Source organism: Carcharhinus amblyrhynchos, chromosome 21, assembly GCF_965287045.1.
Source record: "Carcharhinus amblyrhynchos chromosome 21, sCarAmb.v2.hapA, whole genome shotgun sequence".
NCBI classification, from domain to species: Eukaryota; Metazoa; Chordata; class Chondrichthyes; order Carcharhiniformes; family Carcharhinidae; genus Carcharhinus; species Carcharhinus amblyrhynchos.
In genome coordinates, this window is record NC_137344.1 from 3644801 (window position 1) to 3665086 (window position 20286).

The following is a 20286-nucleotide window of genomic DNA, read 5'->3' on the forward strand; positions in this document are numbered from 1 at the left end:
ACATGGTGCAGAATCTATGATTAATTAAATAATCCCACCTGCACAATGTCAGTAGCTGGGGATGTCACAGAGTTCAGTGTTTTGGGTTCACCTGCTTTGTGTTTACAGAGATTTCTGTTTTTATTTTGGATTTGCAATGTTGTGATGGGTCTGACGTGCCACTGAGTGTTTGTGTAGTTGCAATCTCTGATTTCACACACACACATGTCCAGTTGTGTTTTTATTGTTACAGAAGGGACATAGTACCAATACATGGATTATACCCCCCGAATCAATCATCACAATGTGGAGATGCCGGCGTTGGACTGGGCTGGACACAGTAAGGAGTCTCACAACACCAAGTTAAAGTCCAACCAGTTTATTTGATAGTAAACCCACAAGCTTTCGGGGTTTGTCCCTTCATCAGGTGAGAGGAGAGTTCTGGTCTCCACTCACCTGACGAAGGGGCAAACCCCAAAATCTTGTGGGTTTACTATCAAATAAACTGGTTGGACTTTAACCTGGTGTTGTGCGACTTCTCACTCAATCATCACAGTCAGATACAGCACAGGGTGAAGCGCTCTCTGCACTGTCCCCATCAAACACTCCCAGGATATTATTAATGATCTGGATGAGGGTATAGTTGGGTGGATTAGTAAATTTGCTGATGACACCAAAGTCGGTGGTGTGGTAGATAGTGAGGAAGGGTGTCATAGTTTGCAGGAAGACTTAGACAGGTTGCAGAGCTGGGCCGAGAGGTGGCGGATGGAGTTTAATGCGGAGAAGTGTGAGGTAATTCACTTTGGTAGGAATAACAGATGTGTCGAGTATAGGGCTAACGGGAGGACTTTGAATAGTGTGGATGAACAGAGGGATCTAGGTGTATGTGTACATAGATCCCTGAAAGTTGGGAATCAAGTAGGTAAGGTTGTTAAGAAGGCATACGGTGTCTTGGCGTTTATAGGTAGTGGGATTGAATTTAGGAGTCGCAGCGTTATGTTGCAACTGTACACAACTCTGGTGCGGCCGCACTTGGAGTACTGTGTGCAGTTCTGGTCCCCACATTACAGGAAGGATGTGGAGGCTTTGGAGAGGGTGCAGAGGAGGTTTACCAGGATGTTGCCTGGTATGGAGGGGAGGTCCTATGAGGAGAGGCTGAGGGATTTGGGGTTGTTTTCGCTGGAAAGAAGGCGGCTAAGAGGGGATCTTATTGAAACATATAAGATGATTAGAGGTTTAGATAGGGTGGATAGTGATAGCCTTTTTCCTCGGATGGAGAAAGCTAGCACGAGGGAGCATGGCTTTAAATTAAGGGGGGGTAGTTATAGGACTGATGTCAGGGGTAGGTTCTTTACCCAGAGGGTGGTGAGGGATTGGAATGCCCTGCCTGCTGCAGTTGTAAATGCGCCTAGTTTGGGGGCGTTGAAGAGATCTGTGGATAGGTTTATGGACGAAAAGGGATTGGTTTAGGTTAGTGGGTCATTGTTTTGTAACTGGTCGGCGCAACATCGTGGGCCGAAGGGCCTGTTCTGCGCTGTAATGTTCTATGTTCTAGGACAGGTACAGCGCAAGGTTAGATACAGAGTAAAGCTCCCTCTACACTGTCCCCATCAAACACTCCCAGGACAGGTACAGCACGGGATTAGATACAGAGTAAAGTTCCCTCTACACTGTCCCCATCAAACACTCCCAGGACAGGTACAGCACAGGGTTAGAGACAGAGTAAAGCTCCCTCTACACTGTCCCCATCAAACACTCCCAGGGCAGGTACAGCACGGGGTTAGATACAGAGTAAAGCTCCCTCTACACTGTCCCCATCAAACACTCCCAGGACAGGTACAGCACAGGGTTAGAGACAGAGTAAAGCTCCCTCTACACTGTCCCCCCATCAAACACTCCCAGGACAGGGACAGCACGGGGTTAGATACAGAGTAAAGCTCCCTCTACACTGTCCCCATCAAACACTCCCAGGGCAGGTACAGCACAGGGTTAGATACAGGGTAAAGCTCCCTCTACACTGTCCCCATCAAACACTCCCAGGACAGGTACAGCACAGGGTTAGAGACAGAGTAAAGCTCCCTCTACACTGTCCCCCCATCAAACACTCCCAGGACAGGTACAGCACGGGGTTAGATACAGAGTAAAGCTCCCTCTACACTGTCCCCATCAAACACTCCCAGGACGGGTACAGCACAGGGTTAGATACTGAGTAAATCTCCCTCTACACTGTCCCCATCAAACACTCCCAGGACAGGTACAGCACGGGGTTAGATACAGAGTAAAGCTCCCTCTACACTGTCCCCATCAAACACTCCCAGGACGGGTACAGCACAGGGTTAGATACTGAGTAAATCTCCCTCTACACTGTCCCCATCAAACACTCCCAGGACAGGTACAGCACGGGGTTAGGGACAGAGTAAAGCTCCCTCTACACTGTCCACATCAAACACTCCCAGGACAGGTACAGCACGGGGTTACAATCACTCCCTATCCCACGGAATAGCTGTGGAGAGTGCAGTGCAATGCTGTGAAGGTAGATTGGTTTATGTTTTACTTTTCACGATTTTAGGATGGCCAAAATGATTTTGGTCAATGAAGTGCCCTCGTGGTAATGATGGAAGAACATCACGAGCCAATCAGTACACAGGAAGCTCCCAAAAATGGTGATGCAATCATGTCCACTTCATTCGATGTGATATTGAGGAATAAATATCGATTCGGACACCAGTTTGCTCTTCTTCAGACATTCCCCCACTGAGGGGGCAGACACGGCCTGTGTTTCATGTGCCATCTAAAGAGGTGCTGTCTCTGACAGTGCAGCACTCCCTCAGTGCTGCAGTGTGAGGAGCCATCCCTGGCTGTTTGACTGCCTGGAGTGGGGCTGGAAGCCACGTGTCTCTGTCTCTGAGGTAGCAGCGTGGCCCTCTGGACTGTGGCTCACATTGGAGAAAGTGTATTTATCAATGGGGCACTATGTTCAATAACAGTGTTGTCATGTGGAGTGTAACAGTATCCCAGAGCTTTAATAACAGGGCTGTTATGAGGTGTCAGTGTTGATATGAAGTGTACAGCTGTGTTTAGGTTGCTGGGTGAAGTGTGCCAAATGTTTCTGCACTCACTGCTTCCTGATTCTAAGGAATTCAGCAGCTGTCAGGAATATTGAGGATGGGAACAGGCATGTGGGATGACCTCGGATCCCTGCATCCCAGGAAATCTCACATGTGGCGTCGGAGTGTTGACAGTCAACCCGCTGTTTCATTGCAGGAACCCAGATTCCGGGTTTGGTCCAAGTGTCACCTTTGGCTCAGTGGATAGCTCTGTCTCTGTCTCTGTGCAGAGTCAGAAGCTGTGAGCTTAAACACCACTCCAGCGATACGATACAAAAATCCCCGTGACAGCACTGAGGGAGTGCTGCACTGTTGGTGGTGCCAGCGTTCAGTTGAGAGGTTAAAACAAAGCTCCTGGCGTTGCTATGAAGGGTCCCGTGCCACTGTGTGGGAGAGCAAGCGAAGGTTCCCTATTGTCCAGGCTAATTTAGACAGTTACGTGAGCAAGATTGGTACAGAGGGTCAAACACGGGCAATTGGGACTAACTGAATGGTAAACACTGGGCGACATGAACAAGTTGGGCCAAAGGGCCTGTTTCCTTGCTCTGTGACTCTATTTATCCCTCAATCGACAGTATTTACTATCCAGTCCTTGCTGTGTGTGAACAAAACACCAGTGATTACACATCTTCTATGCTCCAGGGTGTCCTGAGGATGTGAAAGGCACTATTTAAATGAAACCTCCAGGATAAATCCCTCGGTTCTGAAGAGTTAACCTGAATATTCCTACCAGCGAGAGGTGGAAATGCCACCAGGGTTGCTGCTTAGAATTGTTCTTTATTCAGTCCTAGGTCACGTGGCTGGGAATGTGGTAACTGGGCCCACGACCAGTGTTGCTAAGTAGATGTCCCCATAACTCAAGCCTGATGCCTCTGCTATAGTGCCGCCACTGGCAAATGGCTGCAATTGCAGCGTGACACATTTACGTTGACATTCTCCATTCTAACATCAATCTACATGCTTCCATTCTAAATTCCGAGAATAATTAAGGACAGGAGAATGATTTTGAGATATGGAGTGAATTTCAGCAATGTTCCCAAGATCTGTTACATTCTGCCCTCTGACCAGAGTTACACATTTCGTCTGGTTTTGGTCTTTACAAGTAAATCTCACCAAACAAAATGCCAGTGTTGTTTCTGTTGAGAATACCAGCGTGTTTCTCCCTGGAGACGCTGGCTAAGGAAAGGTGTGATTCACACCGTTATCGAGTGAATGGGGCTTAAACACCCAGCTAAACCCAGCTGCTCAGAGATCGGGGCAAAGGGCGCCCTGATCACAACTGCAATCAACCTACCCCCATCCCACCACTCCTGGCCATGTCCCTCGTACCCTTGGGGAGGGGGTGGGAGGGGGGGGGGCGGAAGTTGGGGCAGGCAGACTGTAGTACCTTTACGCTCCTGGGGAGACCCCTACAACGGGTCCACATCCATACGAACCTGTTATAAACATCAGCACGGTGTGAAGATGTGGCGAGGGGTTGGGATACAGCAATGGGGGAGGGCTGATGGGAGGGGCATGTGGGGGTAATAGTATTAAAATGCAGGTACAGCACGGCCGTGAACCTGATTATGTCACCGGCGAGGAGGGAGGGCGGGGAAGGTCCAAAGTTGCCACCACACCAGCGAGAGCTACGATTTTCGGATCTTGAACCCTCACCAACAACCTCGCAGATGGCGAAGGCGAGCTCAAGATTTCTCCCCACAGGTGCAATTCCACGGGAGAGTAATCAGTTAGAACTAAGTTAGTTAATAATCAAAGCTATTTTTCCGACTAAGATAACAGAAATCTATTCTTATCGGATGCCTGAACTGGGAGAAGTGGATTTCGGGAGCACTATCTGTAGAATGGTAAAGGTTTATAACTCAGAGGGGGGACTTTGACCAATGAGTCTGCGTTGATTCTTTAGTTGTGAAACGTGGAACTGTTTCAACCCAACATACATCCAACACAACTCTGATTCCCACTCCCCAAGAGGTCCTCACCTGCCTTTCCGTCCCACTTTATCGTATCTCTCAGTGTCTCATCAGTGTCTTGCAAAAAGAGTTTCGGGGACAATGCAAACTTGCATTTATGTAGCGCCTTTAATGTAGTAAAGTAAGGGCCCTTCACAGATTGCATTATCAGATTGAATCGCTGAAGGAGATAGACAGAAGGATAACAACAAGCTTCTTAAAAGACCTGAAAGAAAATCTCTTGGGCCCTCCAAGGATGAAACTGGGGGATGAATAAGGGGAAACGAGGAACTGGCAGAGAGTTGTATTTGTCTTCAGGGTTGAAGAACTTAATCACAATCGCTGGAGAAAAACTACAAAGCTCACTAACGGGATTAAAAGCTGACAAATCGCTTGGACCCAATTGACTTGTATTCCAGAGATAGTCAATGGGCTGGTTGTAATGTTCCAAAATTCCTTCGACTGAGGGAAGGTCCCAGCAGACTGGACAACGCAAGAGTGACACCTCTCGACAAAAAGGGGGGTGGAGGAGGGCGGGGTGACAGAAAGCAGGAGTGTGGCGACTCCTCAAGAGCTGTCTCCAACATACCCTATAATTCTATCTTCTATCTCATTCTATGCTTCTAAAGCACTATTCTAACTCTTCTAAACTCTCTGACAATGCTTTGACTGTAACACTACATTCTGCACTCTCTCCTTTTCTTCTCAATGAACAGTATGCTTTGTCTGTGTAGCACACAAGAAACAATACATTCCAACACATGTGACAATAAAAATCAAATCAAAACTGTATGCCAGTTAATCCAATAGCTGTCACTCGAGAAAATGCCCAAATCCATTATTAAATGAGGGTACAAGCAGGATATTGGAGAATCAGGACATAATCAGGCAGAGTCTACAGAGTTCTGTGAAAGAGAAATCATGTTTGACAAATTTACTTTGAGGATGTAACAAGGAGGATGGATAAAGTGGAACCAGAAAATAGAAGGGAAATGGTATGTTGGCCTTCAGAGCGAGAGGATTAGGGATATTTTGCTGCAATTGTACAGGGTGTTGGTGAGGCCACACCTGGAGTATTGGGGGCAGTTTTGGTGTCCTTACCTGAGGAAGGATGTCCTTGCTATAGAGGGAGTACAGCAAAGGTCTACCAGGCTGATTCCTGGGAATGGCAGGTCTGATATATGAGAGGAGACTAATTCCGTTATCATTATATTCGTTGGAGTTTAGAAGATTGAGAGAGGATCTCATAGAAACTTAGACAGGGTAGATTCAAAAAGAATGTTCCGGATGGTGGGGAAGTCCAAAACTAAGGGTCATTGTTTGAGGATAAGGGGTAAACCTTTTAGAACTGAGGTGAGGAGAAATTTCTTCACCCAGAGGGTGGTGAATGTGTGGAATTCACTCCTAGAGAAAGTACTTGAGACCAAAATGTTGTGTGATTTCAAGAAGAACTTAGATGTAGCTCTTGGAGCGAAAGGGATCGAGGGATTTGGGAGGGAAGGGGGGATCAGGATGTTGAATTCGATGATCGGTCATGATCAAAATGGATGATGGAGCAGGCTCAAAGGGCCAAATGGCCTCGTCCTGCTTTTAGATTCTACAGTTTTGTGTTTCTAAAACCTAGAAGCAGCAAGAGAGAAAGGGAGAAGTTAAAAACTATGTTCCCAGTAAAAGAAGAAGACAGAGAAAATGGAGGTGTATCTCAGATTGTTATATATATATCGAGATGTACTGTGACACATAAAAGGCTGGGAAACACTGATTAACTCTGCAAATATTTACCTTCTCTTTGATATTTACCCAATTCCCTATTTGACGTTATCATTTAATGAATTTCCAGCAGCCTCTCAGGAAGGTTGTTGTAGATCAAAGCAACTCACCTATGACTCAGTCACCAATCACCGTAAATCCGTATCTCCTGGCTACTCACTTTCCCATCACAAGAAAGATTCTCTCCATGGTAACCCCTCCATCAAACCGTCCTTTAACCAGCTCTGCTCCAAGGAGAACAATCCCAGCTCCTCCAGTATCTCCCGAGCTCCCCACCACTGCTTCCTTATTAATAAATCTCCTCTGCACCCTTCCTCGGAGACCCCGACATTCTTCCTGAAGTCTAGTGGCGCGAGTTGGACATAGACCTTTAGTGGAGCTCGGTGCTTGTGAAAGTTTAGCATCATCTCTCTGCTTCTGTAACTTCAAGGGAGCGCACACACTTTCTGGACAATCTTCTCGATTTGTCAGAAGTTTAGGTACACAAACCACCAGCTCTCTCTGAACCTGCATCCTCTTTACAATTGCACCCTTCGCTTCATATCGCCTCTCCCTGTTCTTCCTCCCAAAATGTGTCATTCTGTACTTCTCTGCGTTAAATTGAATCTGTGTTGAACCATCCGTCTACCCATTTCACCCTATCTGTGTCCTCCTGAGCTCTGTTACAATCCTCCCTAACATTTCAGAACTTCATGTCACCTGTAAGCTTTGGAATGAAGTCCCGCGCACACAACGATATCATCGATATTTATCGTAAGGACCAGTGGATCTGACGCTGACCCTCAGGGAAGGCCACTGTGTACTTCCCCCAGTCTGAAACACAACTGTGCACCCATCAGTCTGCCTCCTGTCCACTCTCACCCCCCCGCAGCAGTGACTGGGAACAGGAGGAGGGGCAGGAGGTGTTAAATAGAGAGTGTCCACTGGGACAAGAGCAAGGGGTCTGTTTACTTCAAGCGTCATCAAAACTCCTCGGGTGATTTTCCTTTGGCACGCCCGAAATGCAAATAAAAGCGACAATCTCCACTCTTAAATTTTTATCTATTACATTAACACTGCAATGAAATTACTGTGAAAATCCCCTAGTCGCCACACCCCATCATCTTTTCAGGTACACTGAGGGAGAATTTAGCATGGCCAATGCACCTGACCCGATCAGTCTTTCGGACTGTCGGAGGAAACCCACGCAGACATGGGGAGAATGTGCAGACTCCACACACACAGTGACCCGAGCCAGGAATCGAACCCGGATCCCTGGCGCTGTGAGGCAGCAGTACTAATTGCTGTGCCACCGTGCTGTCCACTTCCTATGGGATATTTTCCTATGTTTAGTAAGAAGCTATTGGAAAACTGCTCACTGTCTGTGCTGCTGTCAATTCTGGAGTGAAACGTCTCCTCTGGGCCCAGCGGGTTGCAGAGTTAACAGAAACTGGCGTGTCTCTGAGAGGAATTTCTCCCACCCACCCCTCCTGTACCCACCCTGAGTGCCAGGGGGACTCTGTCCCCTTTACTGGGGTCTGCCTGGTAATGTGGACTCGCATCCACCAGCCCAACCCTGCCAGTGTTGGCGGTTTACGGCGAGATAAGGCTCTGAGCCGGATTTGAGGGCAGGTAGTAAATTGTCTACCTCACTCACACGTTCATAGTCTTCAGAGCTGCCCCATCTCTCTGCACCGTTACCCCCTCCAGCCCTCTCGGCCTCTGAGATCTCTGTGCTCCTCTAATCCTGGCCTCTCGTGAATGCCTTGCTTCCTACGCCCATCATTGGTAATCGTGCCCTCAGCTGCCTTGGGCCCCTATGCTCAGAATTCCCTCCAGAAACCCCTCCGCCAGCCAGTCTGTCCTCCTTTAGGTAAAAGTAGCCGTGGTAATCACCTGTCCTCGTATCTCTGTTCTCGTGGGCTGTGGATGTCACTGGCAAGCCCAGCATTTGTTAATCTTTTGACCCAAGGTCAGTTTTACATCTGAATGTATTCTTGTGAATTGTTTTGGGATATAGATTGAAGTAAGTGTGTTTGTATTCAGGTGCTGGCTTATTTTCTCCATTTCCTTGTTCCTGCTCTGGGATATCTTTCAGAAACTCGCTTTGACTATAATTTGCATCTGGAGTTGGCAATAGAAATAGTGCAGGAACCAATGCAACGTTGAGACTCCACATCTGTTTTTCTGGTGGCCTTACCCTGACTCCTGTTTCAAGGCTCACAGGGAGTTCCAGCACCTCATTGTTTAAACAGTAAAGACTCAGTTGTAGCTCAGTGCGTATTTCCGTCTCTCTCCGTGTCTCTGTCTCTCTCTCTCTCTCTCATGTCTATAGGTCAAAAATTGTGGCTTCAAGTTTCTCTGCAGAGATTTGAGGCTGACTCCACCCTGCAGCACTGAGGGAGTGCCGCACTATCAGAGGGTCAGTGCTGAGGGAGTGCCGCACTGTCAGAGGGTCAGTGCTGAGGGAGTGCCACACTGTCAGAGAGTCAGTGCTGAGGGAGTGCCACACTGTCAGAGGGTCAGTGCCGAGGGAGTGCCGCACTGTCAGAGGGTCAGTGCCGAGGGAGTGCCGCACTGTCAGAGGGTCAGTGCCGAGGGAGCACCGCACTGTCAGAGGGTCAGTGCTGAGGGAGTGCCGCACTGTCAGAGGGTCGGTGCTGAGGGAGTGCCGCACTGTCAGAGGGTCAGTGCTGAGGGAGTGCCGCACTGTCAGAGGGTCAGTGCTGAGGGAGCGCCGCACTGTCTGAGAGTCAGTGCTGAGGGAGTGCCGCACTGTCAGAGGGTCGGTGCTGAGGGAGTGCCGCACTGTCAGAGGGTCAGTGCTGAGGGAGTGCCGCACTGTCAGAGGGTCAGTGCTGAGGGAGTGCCGCACTGTCAGAGGGTCAGTGCTGAGGGAGTGCCGCACTGTCAGAGGGTCAGTGCTGAGGGAGCGCCGCACTGTCAGAGGGTCAGTGCCGAGGGAGTGCCGCACTGTCAGAGGGTCAGTGCTGAGGGAGTGCCGCACTGTCAGAGGGTCAGTACTGAGGGAGTGCCGCACTGTCAGAGGGTCAGCGCTGAGGGAGTGCAGCTTTAACAATCCCGCCCTTGGAGTGGCAGGAAACAGTGAGAGAGTGGCTAACAAAGTAAACGGGATCTTGGGCTTCGTAAATTGTGGCATTGAGTTCAAACACAGACTAGAATAGTGTATCCAGTTCTCATCACTACCTTAAGAAAAGACGTGAGTGTCCTTGAGAGGGTTGGGGGGTACATTTACAGGATCCGGGGAAGAGGGATTCGATCCACAAGGTGCTGGGAGAGGCTGGGATTGTTATCCCTGGAGCGAGATGGAGATTGAGGAGAGATCTGATTGAGGTCAGCGAGGTGGTGATGGGTTTAAATAAGGTTCCAATTTGTACGAGGACCAGGGGCACACAGACAAGGTTTGGGGTAAGAGATACGGGGGGCAGGGGGAAGATTTTACACAGCGATGGGGAGTGAGTTGGAACTCACTCCTCTGTGGGTGGGGGGAGGGGCGGAAGCGGGGATAGTGGATGGTTCCAAGAGGGAATTGAATGGGTTTTTGAGGCGAATAAACTTGCAGGGATAAGGTGATGGAGCGGGAGGAATGGGATTGACTGAATGCTCTTCAGGGAGCTAGCATTAACCCAATGGGCCGAATGCCCTCCTAACTTGTTCAGGAGCCATTCTCCTCTGTTAGCTGGACATTGATGGTCGAGGCCTGGAGGCTGGGATGTGATTTGCAGTTAAAGTGACTGTGGGGGGGGAGCGAGTGGCAAACACAGTATGGAGTTGTTCAGCTGAATGAAGCAGTTCCTCGGAGTGAAATGCCTCATTCCGAGGGCAAGGGCGAGTGGGAGCTGTGATTGGTCCGTGATGGAAGCTCAGAGTTGCTGGAGGATCCTGAGGGGAGATGACTCTTACCAGAGGTGACAGTCACAGTTAGACCACTGGAATGGATCGAATGGGAATCCTCGGAGCTAGGTTCACAGCCAGAATCTGAAATCCCAATGGGAATATTTACAATTCTGCTCAGTGAACTTTACCGAGAGGGGCAAGAGGAGGTAGGGGGATGGGTAAAAACAAGGTTCCCTCTGCACCGTCCCCATCAAACACTCCCAGGACAGGTACAGCACGGGGTTAGATACAGAGTAAAGCTCCCTCTACACTGTCCCCCCATCAAACACTCCCAGGACAGGTACAGCACGGGGTTAGATACAGAGTAAAGCTCCCTCTACACTGTCCCCCCATCAAACACTCCCAGGACAGGTACAGCACGGGGTTAGATACAGAGTAAAGCTCCCTCTACACTGTCCCCCATCAAACACTCCCAGGACAGGTACAGCACAGGGTTAGATACAGAGTAAAGCTCCCTCTACACTGTCCCCATCAAACACTCCCAGGACAGGTACAGCACAGGGTTAGATACAGAGTAAAGCTCCCTCTACACTGTCCCCATCAAACACTCCCAGGACAGGTACAGCACAGGGTTAGATACAGAGTAAAGCTTCCTCTACACTGTCCCCATCAAACACTCCCAGGACAGGTACAGCACGGGGTTAGATACAGAGTAAAGCTTCCTCTACACTGTCCCCATCAAACACTCCCAGGACAGGTACAGCACGGGGTTAGATACAGAGTAAAGCTCCCTCTACACTGTCCCCCCCATCAAACACTCCCAGGACAGGTACAGCACGGGGTTAGATACAGAGTAAAGCTCCCTCTACACTGTCCCCCCATCAAACACTCCCAGGACAGGTACAGCACGGGGTTAGATACAGAGTAAAGCTCCCTCTACACTGTCCCCCCATCAAACACTCCCAGGACAGGTACAGCACGGGGTTAGATACAGAGTAAAGCTCCCTCTACACTGTCCCCCCCATCAAACACTCCCAGGACAGGTACAGCACGGGGTTAGATACAGAGTAAAGCTCCCTCTACACTGTCCCCCCATCAAACACTCCCAGGACAGGTACAGCACGGGGTTAGATACAGAGTAAATCTCCCTCTACACTGTCCCCATCAAACACTCCCAGGGCAGGTATAACAAGGGTTAAATTTCCATTTACACTATAACAATGTGTCTTAGCTCTCGTATTACTGTGTCACTGTGTTATTACTGAGACTCGTACATCAGCCTGACTGAATGGGGTTGCTGTTGATGGGAGATCTGTTGCTCTGGGATTCGATTCAGTAACTGAATGCAGATTGTCTTGCCGTTGCTGCATTGTGAGTTGTGCAGAGATGTGAAAGGATAGAGGGGCTTTCATTGCAGTTACCTGGACTCGAGCCCAGACCCCAGACTGAAAGGTCAGTGTTGTTCCAGACTCCACCCAGCACTGAAGTCATTGTTTGTTTATTACTGAAATTAATGGAAAAAGATTTGCTTTTTCAGAGAAAGCCACTGTCGGAACACAGAAAACTGCTGACTGGGCCCAATTCAACCTCATCCATGATGTCATCAATGAGGAGGGGTGAGTTCACTGGCGGGAGGTGGGGGGGGTGGGGAGGGTTCAGGTCCACGCATTGAGCACATGGATTGAGGGATGCACACGTAGAGTACGCTGGGATTGAGGTGTACACCCATAGAGTAGACTGGGATTGAGGTGTACACACATTGAGTACACTGGGATTGAGGGATACATGCATTGAGTACACTGGGATTGAAGGATACATGCATAGAGCACACTGGGATGCATCGAGTACACTGGGATTGAGGTGTATTCAGAGGGTGTACACTCCGATTGAGGGGTACACAGATAGAGTGCACGGGGATTAATGTATACATGGATAGAATGCACTGGGATTGAGGGGTACACAGAGTGTGTACACTGGGATTGAGGAGTGCATGGAAGGTGTACACTGGGATTGAGGGTTATATGGAGAGTGTACACTGGGATTGAGATATACATGCATAGAGTACACTGGGATTGAGGGGTACTCAGAGGATATGCACTGGGATTGAGAGGTAGATAGGTAGAGGGCACTTTGATTAGTGTGTACATGGATAGAGTGCACTGGGATTGAGGAGTACACAGAGGGTGTACATGGGGATTGAGGGGTACACAGAATGCACTTTGATCAGTGTGTACAAAATAGAGTACACTGGGATTGAGGTGTATGCAGAGGGTGTACACTCCCATTAAGGGGCACACAGATAAGAGTGCACTTTGATTAGTGTGTACATGGATAGAGTGCACTGAGATTGAGGGGTACATGGAGAGTGTACACTGAGATTGAGGGGTACATGGAGAGTGTACACTGAGATTGAGGGGTACATGGAGAGTGTACACTGAGATTGAGGGGTACATGGAGAGTGTACACTGAGATTGAGGGGTACATGGAGAGTGTACACTGAGATTGAGGGGTACATGGAGAGTGTACACTGGGATTGAGGGATATTGGGTGAAGATCTGTGAATTTTCCCCGGGTTACCTCCGTCTTGAGCCTCTGGGAGTTTCTGAGCCTCGGAATGCTTGCAGGTTATTGAGGCAGGTTTAAACTTCCATCATTTACAAAACAAACACATTGTGAGATTGATGTGATTATGCGGTGCTGTTAATCTGTTCCACAATCTGACCCGGCAGAGAGAGACCACAATGTCACAGGTATCAAAGAGGGCAAAATGCCAGAGGTCAGAGTTCAGAACACTGAATGTGGGTGAAGTTGAGCGGAGGTCAGCCTTCTGGTGTGTCGCCCAAAAAATACAAATATCACTTCCTGAAAGCTAAACCTATTGCCTAACACTGTGTGGGAGAGTGTTTGTGTGGTATGTCTGAGTGCACCGGTGAGTGTATATGTATGTGTCTCTGTGTGAGTCTGCGTGCACGGCTGCCCGCGTGCAGGGGCGTCTGCGTGCACGGCTGCCTGCGTGCAGGGGGGTCTGCGTGCACGGCTGCCTGCGTGCAGGGGGGTCTGCGTGCACGGCTGCCTGCGTGCAGGGGGGTCTGCGTGCACGGCTGCCTGCGTGCAGGGGGGTCCGCGTGCACGGCTGCCTGCATGCAGGGGGGTCTGCAGTCGGAGGGAGTGTGCTAAGAATGCTTGGGTTAAAGCATCAGGAGTAAGTTTTTTTTTCAGAAGGCGTTTGACAAAGTGCCTCACAAGAGGTTATTGCAGAAGGTCGAGGGACATGGAGTTGGGGGTAGGGTGTTAGCGTGGATAGAGGATTGGTTGTCAAATAGGAGGCAGAGAGTGGGGGTCAACGGGTGCTATTCGGATTGGCGGATGGTGACTAGTGGAGTGCCCCAGGGGTCGGTGCTGGGGCCTCAGCTTTTTACCATTTATATAGATGATCTGGAGGAGGGAACCGAGTGTAGGGTGTCGAAATTTGCTGATGACACCAAGATTGGGGGAACGGCAAATTGTGCGGAGGGTGTGGAGAGTCTGCAGAAGGATCTAGATAGGCTGGGCGAATGGGCCAGGAAATGGCAAATGGAATTTAATGTTGGCAAGTGTGAGGTGGTCCACTTTGGTAGGAAGAATGGTAGGAAGGACTATTACTTACGGGGCGAAAAACTGCAGCAGGCGACGGTGCAGAGGGACCTCGGGGTCCTTGTGCATGAGTCGCAAAAACCCAGCTTGCAGGTGCAGCAGGTGGTCAGGAAGGCGAATGGGATGCTGGCCTTCATAGCGAGGGGGATTGAATATAAAAGTAGGGAGGTCTTGCTGCAGCTGTATAGGGCATTGGTGAGGCCGCAGCTGGAGTACTGTGTGCAGTTTTGGTTGCCGCACCTGCGCAAAGATATTTTGGCCTTGGAGGGAGTGCAGAGGAGGTTTACTAGGCTGATACCGGAGTTGAGGGGGTTGAGCTATGAGGAGAGGCTGAATAAACTGGGCTTGTACTCGTTAGAGTTTAGAAGAATGAGGGGAGATCTCATTGAGACGTATAAGATGATGAATGGGATGGATAGGATAGAGGTGGAAAGACTCTTCCCGCTCAAAAAAGACAATAGGACTAGGGGCACAGCCTCAAGATAAAAGGGGGGTGGTTTAGAACGGAGTTGAGGAGGAACTTCTTCACTCAAAGGGTGGTGAATCTCTGGAATTCTCTGCCCGTTGAAGTGGTGGAGGCTGCCTCGCTCAATATTTTTAAGACACGGTTTGATGGGTTTTTGATAAGAGAGGGGATTAAGGGTTATGGGGAGAGGGCGGGAAAGTGGAACTGAGCAGCGACAGATCAGCCATGATCTTATTGAATGGCGGGGCAGGCTCGAAGGGCTAGATGGCCTACTCCTGCTCCTATTTCTTATGTTCTTATGTTCTAAGTGTGATGGGGTCAGGATGTTAGCCACTGTGCCAGGGTTGGTGGGGTCAGCAATCCATGATTGGGCGTGAGGTCAGGGGTCAGCAGGCTGAGGTTACAGGTCACTGCGCCGGGCTAAGAGCCAGGGTGCTAGGGTCAGCAGTGAGCTTGCCTCTGTGTGTGTGTGTGTGTGTGTGTGTGTGTGTGTGTGTGTGTGTGTGTGTGTGTGTGTGTGTGTGTGTGTGTGTGTGTGTGTGTTGGGGGGGGGGGGGTTGGTCATTCTGCGGTCAGTGGGACAGTGTCGAGCATCAGCATTCTGGGGTCAGGGGTCAGCGTGCTGGGGTCAAGGGTCAGTGGGCCATTGTTGGGGGGTCAGCATGGTAGGATCAGGCATCTGTGTGCTGGGGTCAGTGGGCCAGTGTCAGGGGTCAGCCTGCTGGGGTCGGGGGTCAGTTGAATCTGGACCCTGTGTTGAGTTGGTCATTGGGGACGGGGCTGTGTGATAGGTTTCTGTTTCTCTGGGTTAAGGGACGGGTTTCCTGTTCCAGGTCACCGTTCCGGGAATGTTTGTGTATTGGTATTGGCCAATGGGATCAAGCTTGGCTGTCAGGCCTCACACGGTCCAATGGGCATTCACCATTCGGCTGTAACATAGAGAGTGACCTGTGGCCACAGCGACTGAACAGAGTCACAGGAGTCAACGGATTCAACTATCGCTAAAGAATAAAATATTCAACAACAAATATGAACTATATCACACTATCCCTACACCCCTATATCACACTATCCCTACACCCCTATATCACACTGTCCCTACACCCCTATATCACACTATCCCTACACCCCTATATCACACCATCTCTACACCCCTATATCACACTATCCCTACACCCGTATATCACACCATCTCTACACCCCTATATCACACTATCCCTACACCCCTATATCACACTATCCCTACACCCCTATATCACACTATCCCTACACCCCTATATCACACTATCCCTACACCCCTATATCACACTATCCCTACACCCCTATATCACACTATCCCTACACCCCTATATCACACTATCCCTACACCCCTATATCACACTATCCCTACACCCCTATATCACACTATCCCTACACCCCTATATCACACTATCCCTACACCCCTATATCACACTATCCCTACACCCCTATATCACACTATCCCTACACCCCTATATCACACTATCCCTACACCCCTATATCACACTATCCCTACACCCCTATATCACACTATCTCTACACCCCTATATCACACTATCCCTACACCCCTATATCACACTATCCCTACACCCCTATATCACAATATCCCTACACCCCTATATCACACTATCCCTACACCCCTATATCACACTATCCCTACACCCCTATATCACACTATCCCTACACCCCTATATCACACTATCCCTACACCCCGATATCACACTATCCCTACACCCCTATATCACACTATCCCTACACCCCGATATCACAATATCCCTACACCCCTATATCACACTATCTCTACACCCCTATATCACACTATCCCTACACCCCGATATCACACTATCCCTACACCCTTATATCACACTATCCCTACACCCCGATATCACAATATCCCTACACCCCTATATCACACTATCTCTACACCCCTATATCACACTATCCCTACACCCCGATATCACACTATCCCTACACCCCTATATCACACTATCCCTACACCCCTATATCACACTATCCCTACACCCCGATATCACAATATCCCTACACCCCTATATCCCTACACCCCTATATCACACTATCCCTACACCCCGATATCACACTATCCCTACACCCCGATATCACACTATCCCTACACCCCTATATCACACTATCCCTACACCCCTATATCACACTATCCCTACACCCCTATATCACGCTATCCCTACATCCCGATATCACGCTATCCCTACACCCCTATATCACACTATCCCTACACCCCTATATCACACTGTCTCTACACCCCTATATCACACTGTCTCTACACCCCTATATCACACTGTCTCTACACCCCTATATCACACTATCCCTACACCCCTATATCACACTATCTCTACACCCCTATATCACACTATCCCTACACCCCGATATCACACTATCCCTACACCCCGATATCACACTATCCCTACACCCCGATATCACACTATCCCTACACCCCTATATCACACTATCCCTGCACCCCTATATCACACTATCCCTGCACCCCTATATCACACTATCCCTACACCCCTATATCACACTATTCCTACACTCCAACTGTACCTTTACAGATATATACAGCTTTGTAAGGATAACACAAGTTATCGAATCTAACTTATACTCCATGTTCTCAGTCAGCACACAGTCCATGTAAATCAACAGGTGAAATGTGGTCAGACACACCACACTCTGAAACCAAGTGACAGATGCCACCCAAATCAACCTCCATGGATTTCTCATTAAATTCCCCCCGATGTTTGCTGCACTGTGAGCAAATGGATCTCAATGTTTAAGGTCTAAAGTTTATTTATTAGCGTCACAAGTAGGTTTACATTAACACTGCAATGAAGTTACTGTGAAAATCCCCAAGTCGCCACACTCCAGCACCTGTTCGGGTGTACTGAGGGAGACTTTAGCATGGCCAATGCACCCAACCTGCACATCTTTCGGACTGTGGGACGAAACCGGAGCACCCTGAAGAAACCCACACAGACACAGGGAGAATGTGCAAACTCTGCACAGACAGTGACCCAAGCCGAGAATTGAACCCGGGTGCCTGGCGCTGTGAGGCAGGTGTGCTGACCACTGTGCCACTCTAACTCCATCTTCCACATGCACGTCTCAGCCTTATCATAGAATCCCTACAGTGCAGAAGGAGGCCATTTGGCCCATTGAGTCTGCATTGATCACAATCCCACCCAGGCCCTATTCCCATAACTCCACATATTTACCCTGCTAACCCCTCGGGCACTTGGGTCAATTTAGTCTGGCCAATCAACCTAGCCCGCACGTCTTTGGACTGTGGGAGGAAACCGGAGCACCCGGAGGGAACCCATGTAGACACGGGGAGAATGTGCAAACCCCACACAGATCCGAGGCCAGAGTTGAACCTGGGTCCCTGGCGCTGTGAGGCAGCAGTGCTAGCCAGTGTGCCACCCTCTTAACTTGGGGCTTTAGTTTGTTTTTTTAACTTGGGGCTTTTGCTCCTCCCCCTTCACGAAACAGGACTTCTTTCCCGGATTTTGTTCCCTCCCTTTGACGAAAATCTGTTCCCGTGCATGCATTGCTGAGTCTGTGAGAGTGCGCGTTTGTGTGTGTTGTATTTGTGAGCATGTCCGTCTGCATGGGTGTCTGTGTGCATGTGTTGGTCTGTTCCTGTGTGTGTATAGGGAGGCACGGTGGCACAGTGGTTAGCACTGCTGCCTCACGGCGCCAGGGCCCGGATTCAATCCCCGGCTTGGGTCACTGTCTCTGTGGAGTGTACACATTCTCCCCATATCGGCGTGGGTTTCCTCCGGGCGCTCCGGTTTCCTCCCACAGTCCGAAAGACATGCTGGTTAGGTGTATTGGCCATGCTAAATTCTCCCTCAGTGTACCCGAACAGGTGCCAGAGTGTGGCAACTGGGGCATTTTCACAGTAACTTCATTGCAGTGTTAATGTAAGCCTACTTGTGACACTAATAAATAAAATGTTTAAGTGTGTGTGTGGGTGATAGCAGCTGGGTGTGATTTTCACTGTTTGTGTTTTTGACCCCAGACCGAAGGATGCAGTTAAAGCTTTAAAAAAGAGAATTGCAGGCAACCGGAATTACCAGGAGGTCGGACTGTGCCTGGCTGTGAGTATCAACCCCATTGTACCAGCTTCTCGCTCATTCATTCGCTCCCTGTCCTCCCTCGACTTGCCTCGTATATCCTCTCTTTGGACTATGGGAGGAAACCAGAGCATCCAGAGGAAACCCACACAGACACGGGGAAATGTGACCCAAGCCGGGATTCGAACCCGGGTCCCCAGTGCTGTGAGGCAGCAGTGCTAACCACTGTGCCACCTTGTGGCCTCTCTACCTATCTACATCTTTCACCCTCTCTGCTCTACCCTGACACAACTGACAGCTTTGCTCACAATGACAGGCAGCTCCATCACCCAGTGTCACAAATCCTTACCCGTCCGACCTAGTCATAGAGTCAAAGAGACACATGAAATAGGACTTGTGCATTAGAGCCGTCATAGAGTCATTGTCATAAAGGTTTACAGCTTGGAAACAGGCCCTTCGGCCCAACTTGTCAATGCCGCCCTTTTTTAAACCCCTAAACTAATCCTAATTGCCCACATTTGGCCCATATCCCTCTATACCCATCTTATCCATGTAACTACCTAAATACTTTTGAAAAACAACATTGTACCCACCTCTAGTATTACCTTTGGCAGCTTGCTCCAGACACTCACCACCCTCTGTGTGAAAAATTTGCCCCTCTGGTCACTTTTCTATCTCTCCCCTCCCACCTTAAACCTAGTTTTAGGCTCCCCCATCTTTGGGAAAAGATATTGACTCTCTAGCTGATCTGTGTCCCTCATTATTTTATAGACCTCTATAAGGTCACCCCTCAGCCTCCTACGCTCCAGAGAATAAAGTCCCAGTCTATTCAGTCTCTCCTTATAACTCAAACTAACAAGTCCCGGTAGCATCCTCTGTAACCTCCTCCAGCTGAACAATACTCCGCGGCCTCTGCAGAGCACTCATTCCGGCCTCTCGGACAGCCCCGAATTTAATCGCTCCATCGTTGGTGGGTGTGATGTCAGCTAACTGGACTCTAAGCTCCGGAATCCTCTCCCAGAACCTCTCCACCGTGCTCTCTCGCTGTTTGTTTAACTCGCTCCTTAAATCTTCCTCTTTCACCATGTGTTTGGTGGCTTGTCTAATATCTTCTTGCGTAGCTTGGTGTCAGATTTGTGTGATCGTTGAAAGGGATTGGAACAGCTAAACGCAGGCACTTTGTTCTGGCTGAAATGTTTACACTTCCCTGCCAGTGCCAGTCGAGTTGTGCAGTGATCACAGGGGTGAGGCAGCAGTGCTAGCCACTGTGCCTGGCTCGGTGGATTGGCAATGCTAAATTATCCCTGAGTGTCCAAAGTTCTGTAGTTCGGGGAATAATAGGGTAAGTTTGGATAGGCTGAGTGAGTGGGCGAGGACCTGGCAGATGGAGTATAACGTTGGCAAATGTGAGGTTATCC

General features: G+C 49.3%; 1 protein-coding gene across 1 annotated transcript in view; it reads left to right on the plus strand.

The window, feature by feature from the left end:
• Positions 1-20286, plus strand: part of LOC145356561 (TOM1-like protein 1) — a 46557-nt gene that overhangs the window by 4599 nt on the left and 21672 nt on the right. Inside the window, exons 2-3 of the mRNA XM_080209331.1 lie at positions 12183-12261; positions 18814-18892. Of these exons, the coding sequence (XP_080065457.1) occupies positions 12183-12261; positions 18814-18892 (158 nt within the window). The remainder of the gene's footprint in view (positions 1-12182; positions 12262-18813; positions 18893-20286) is intronic.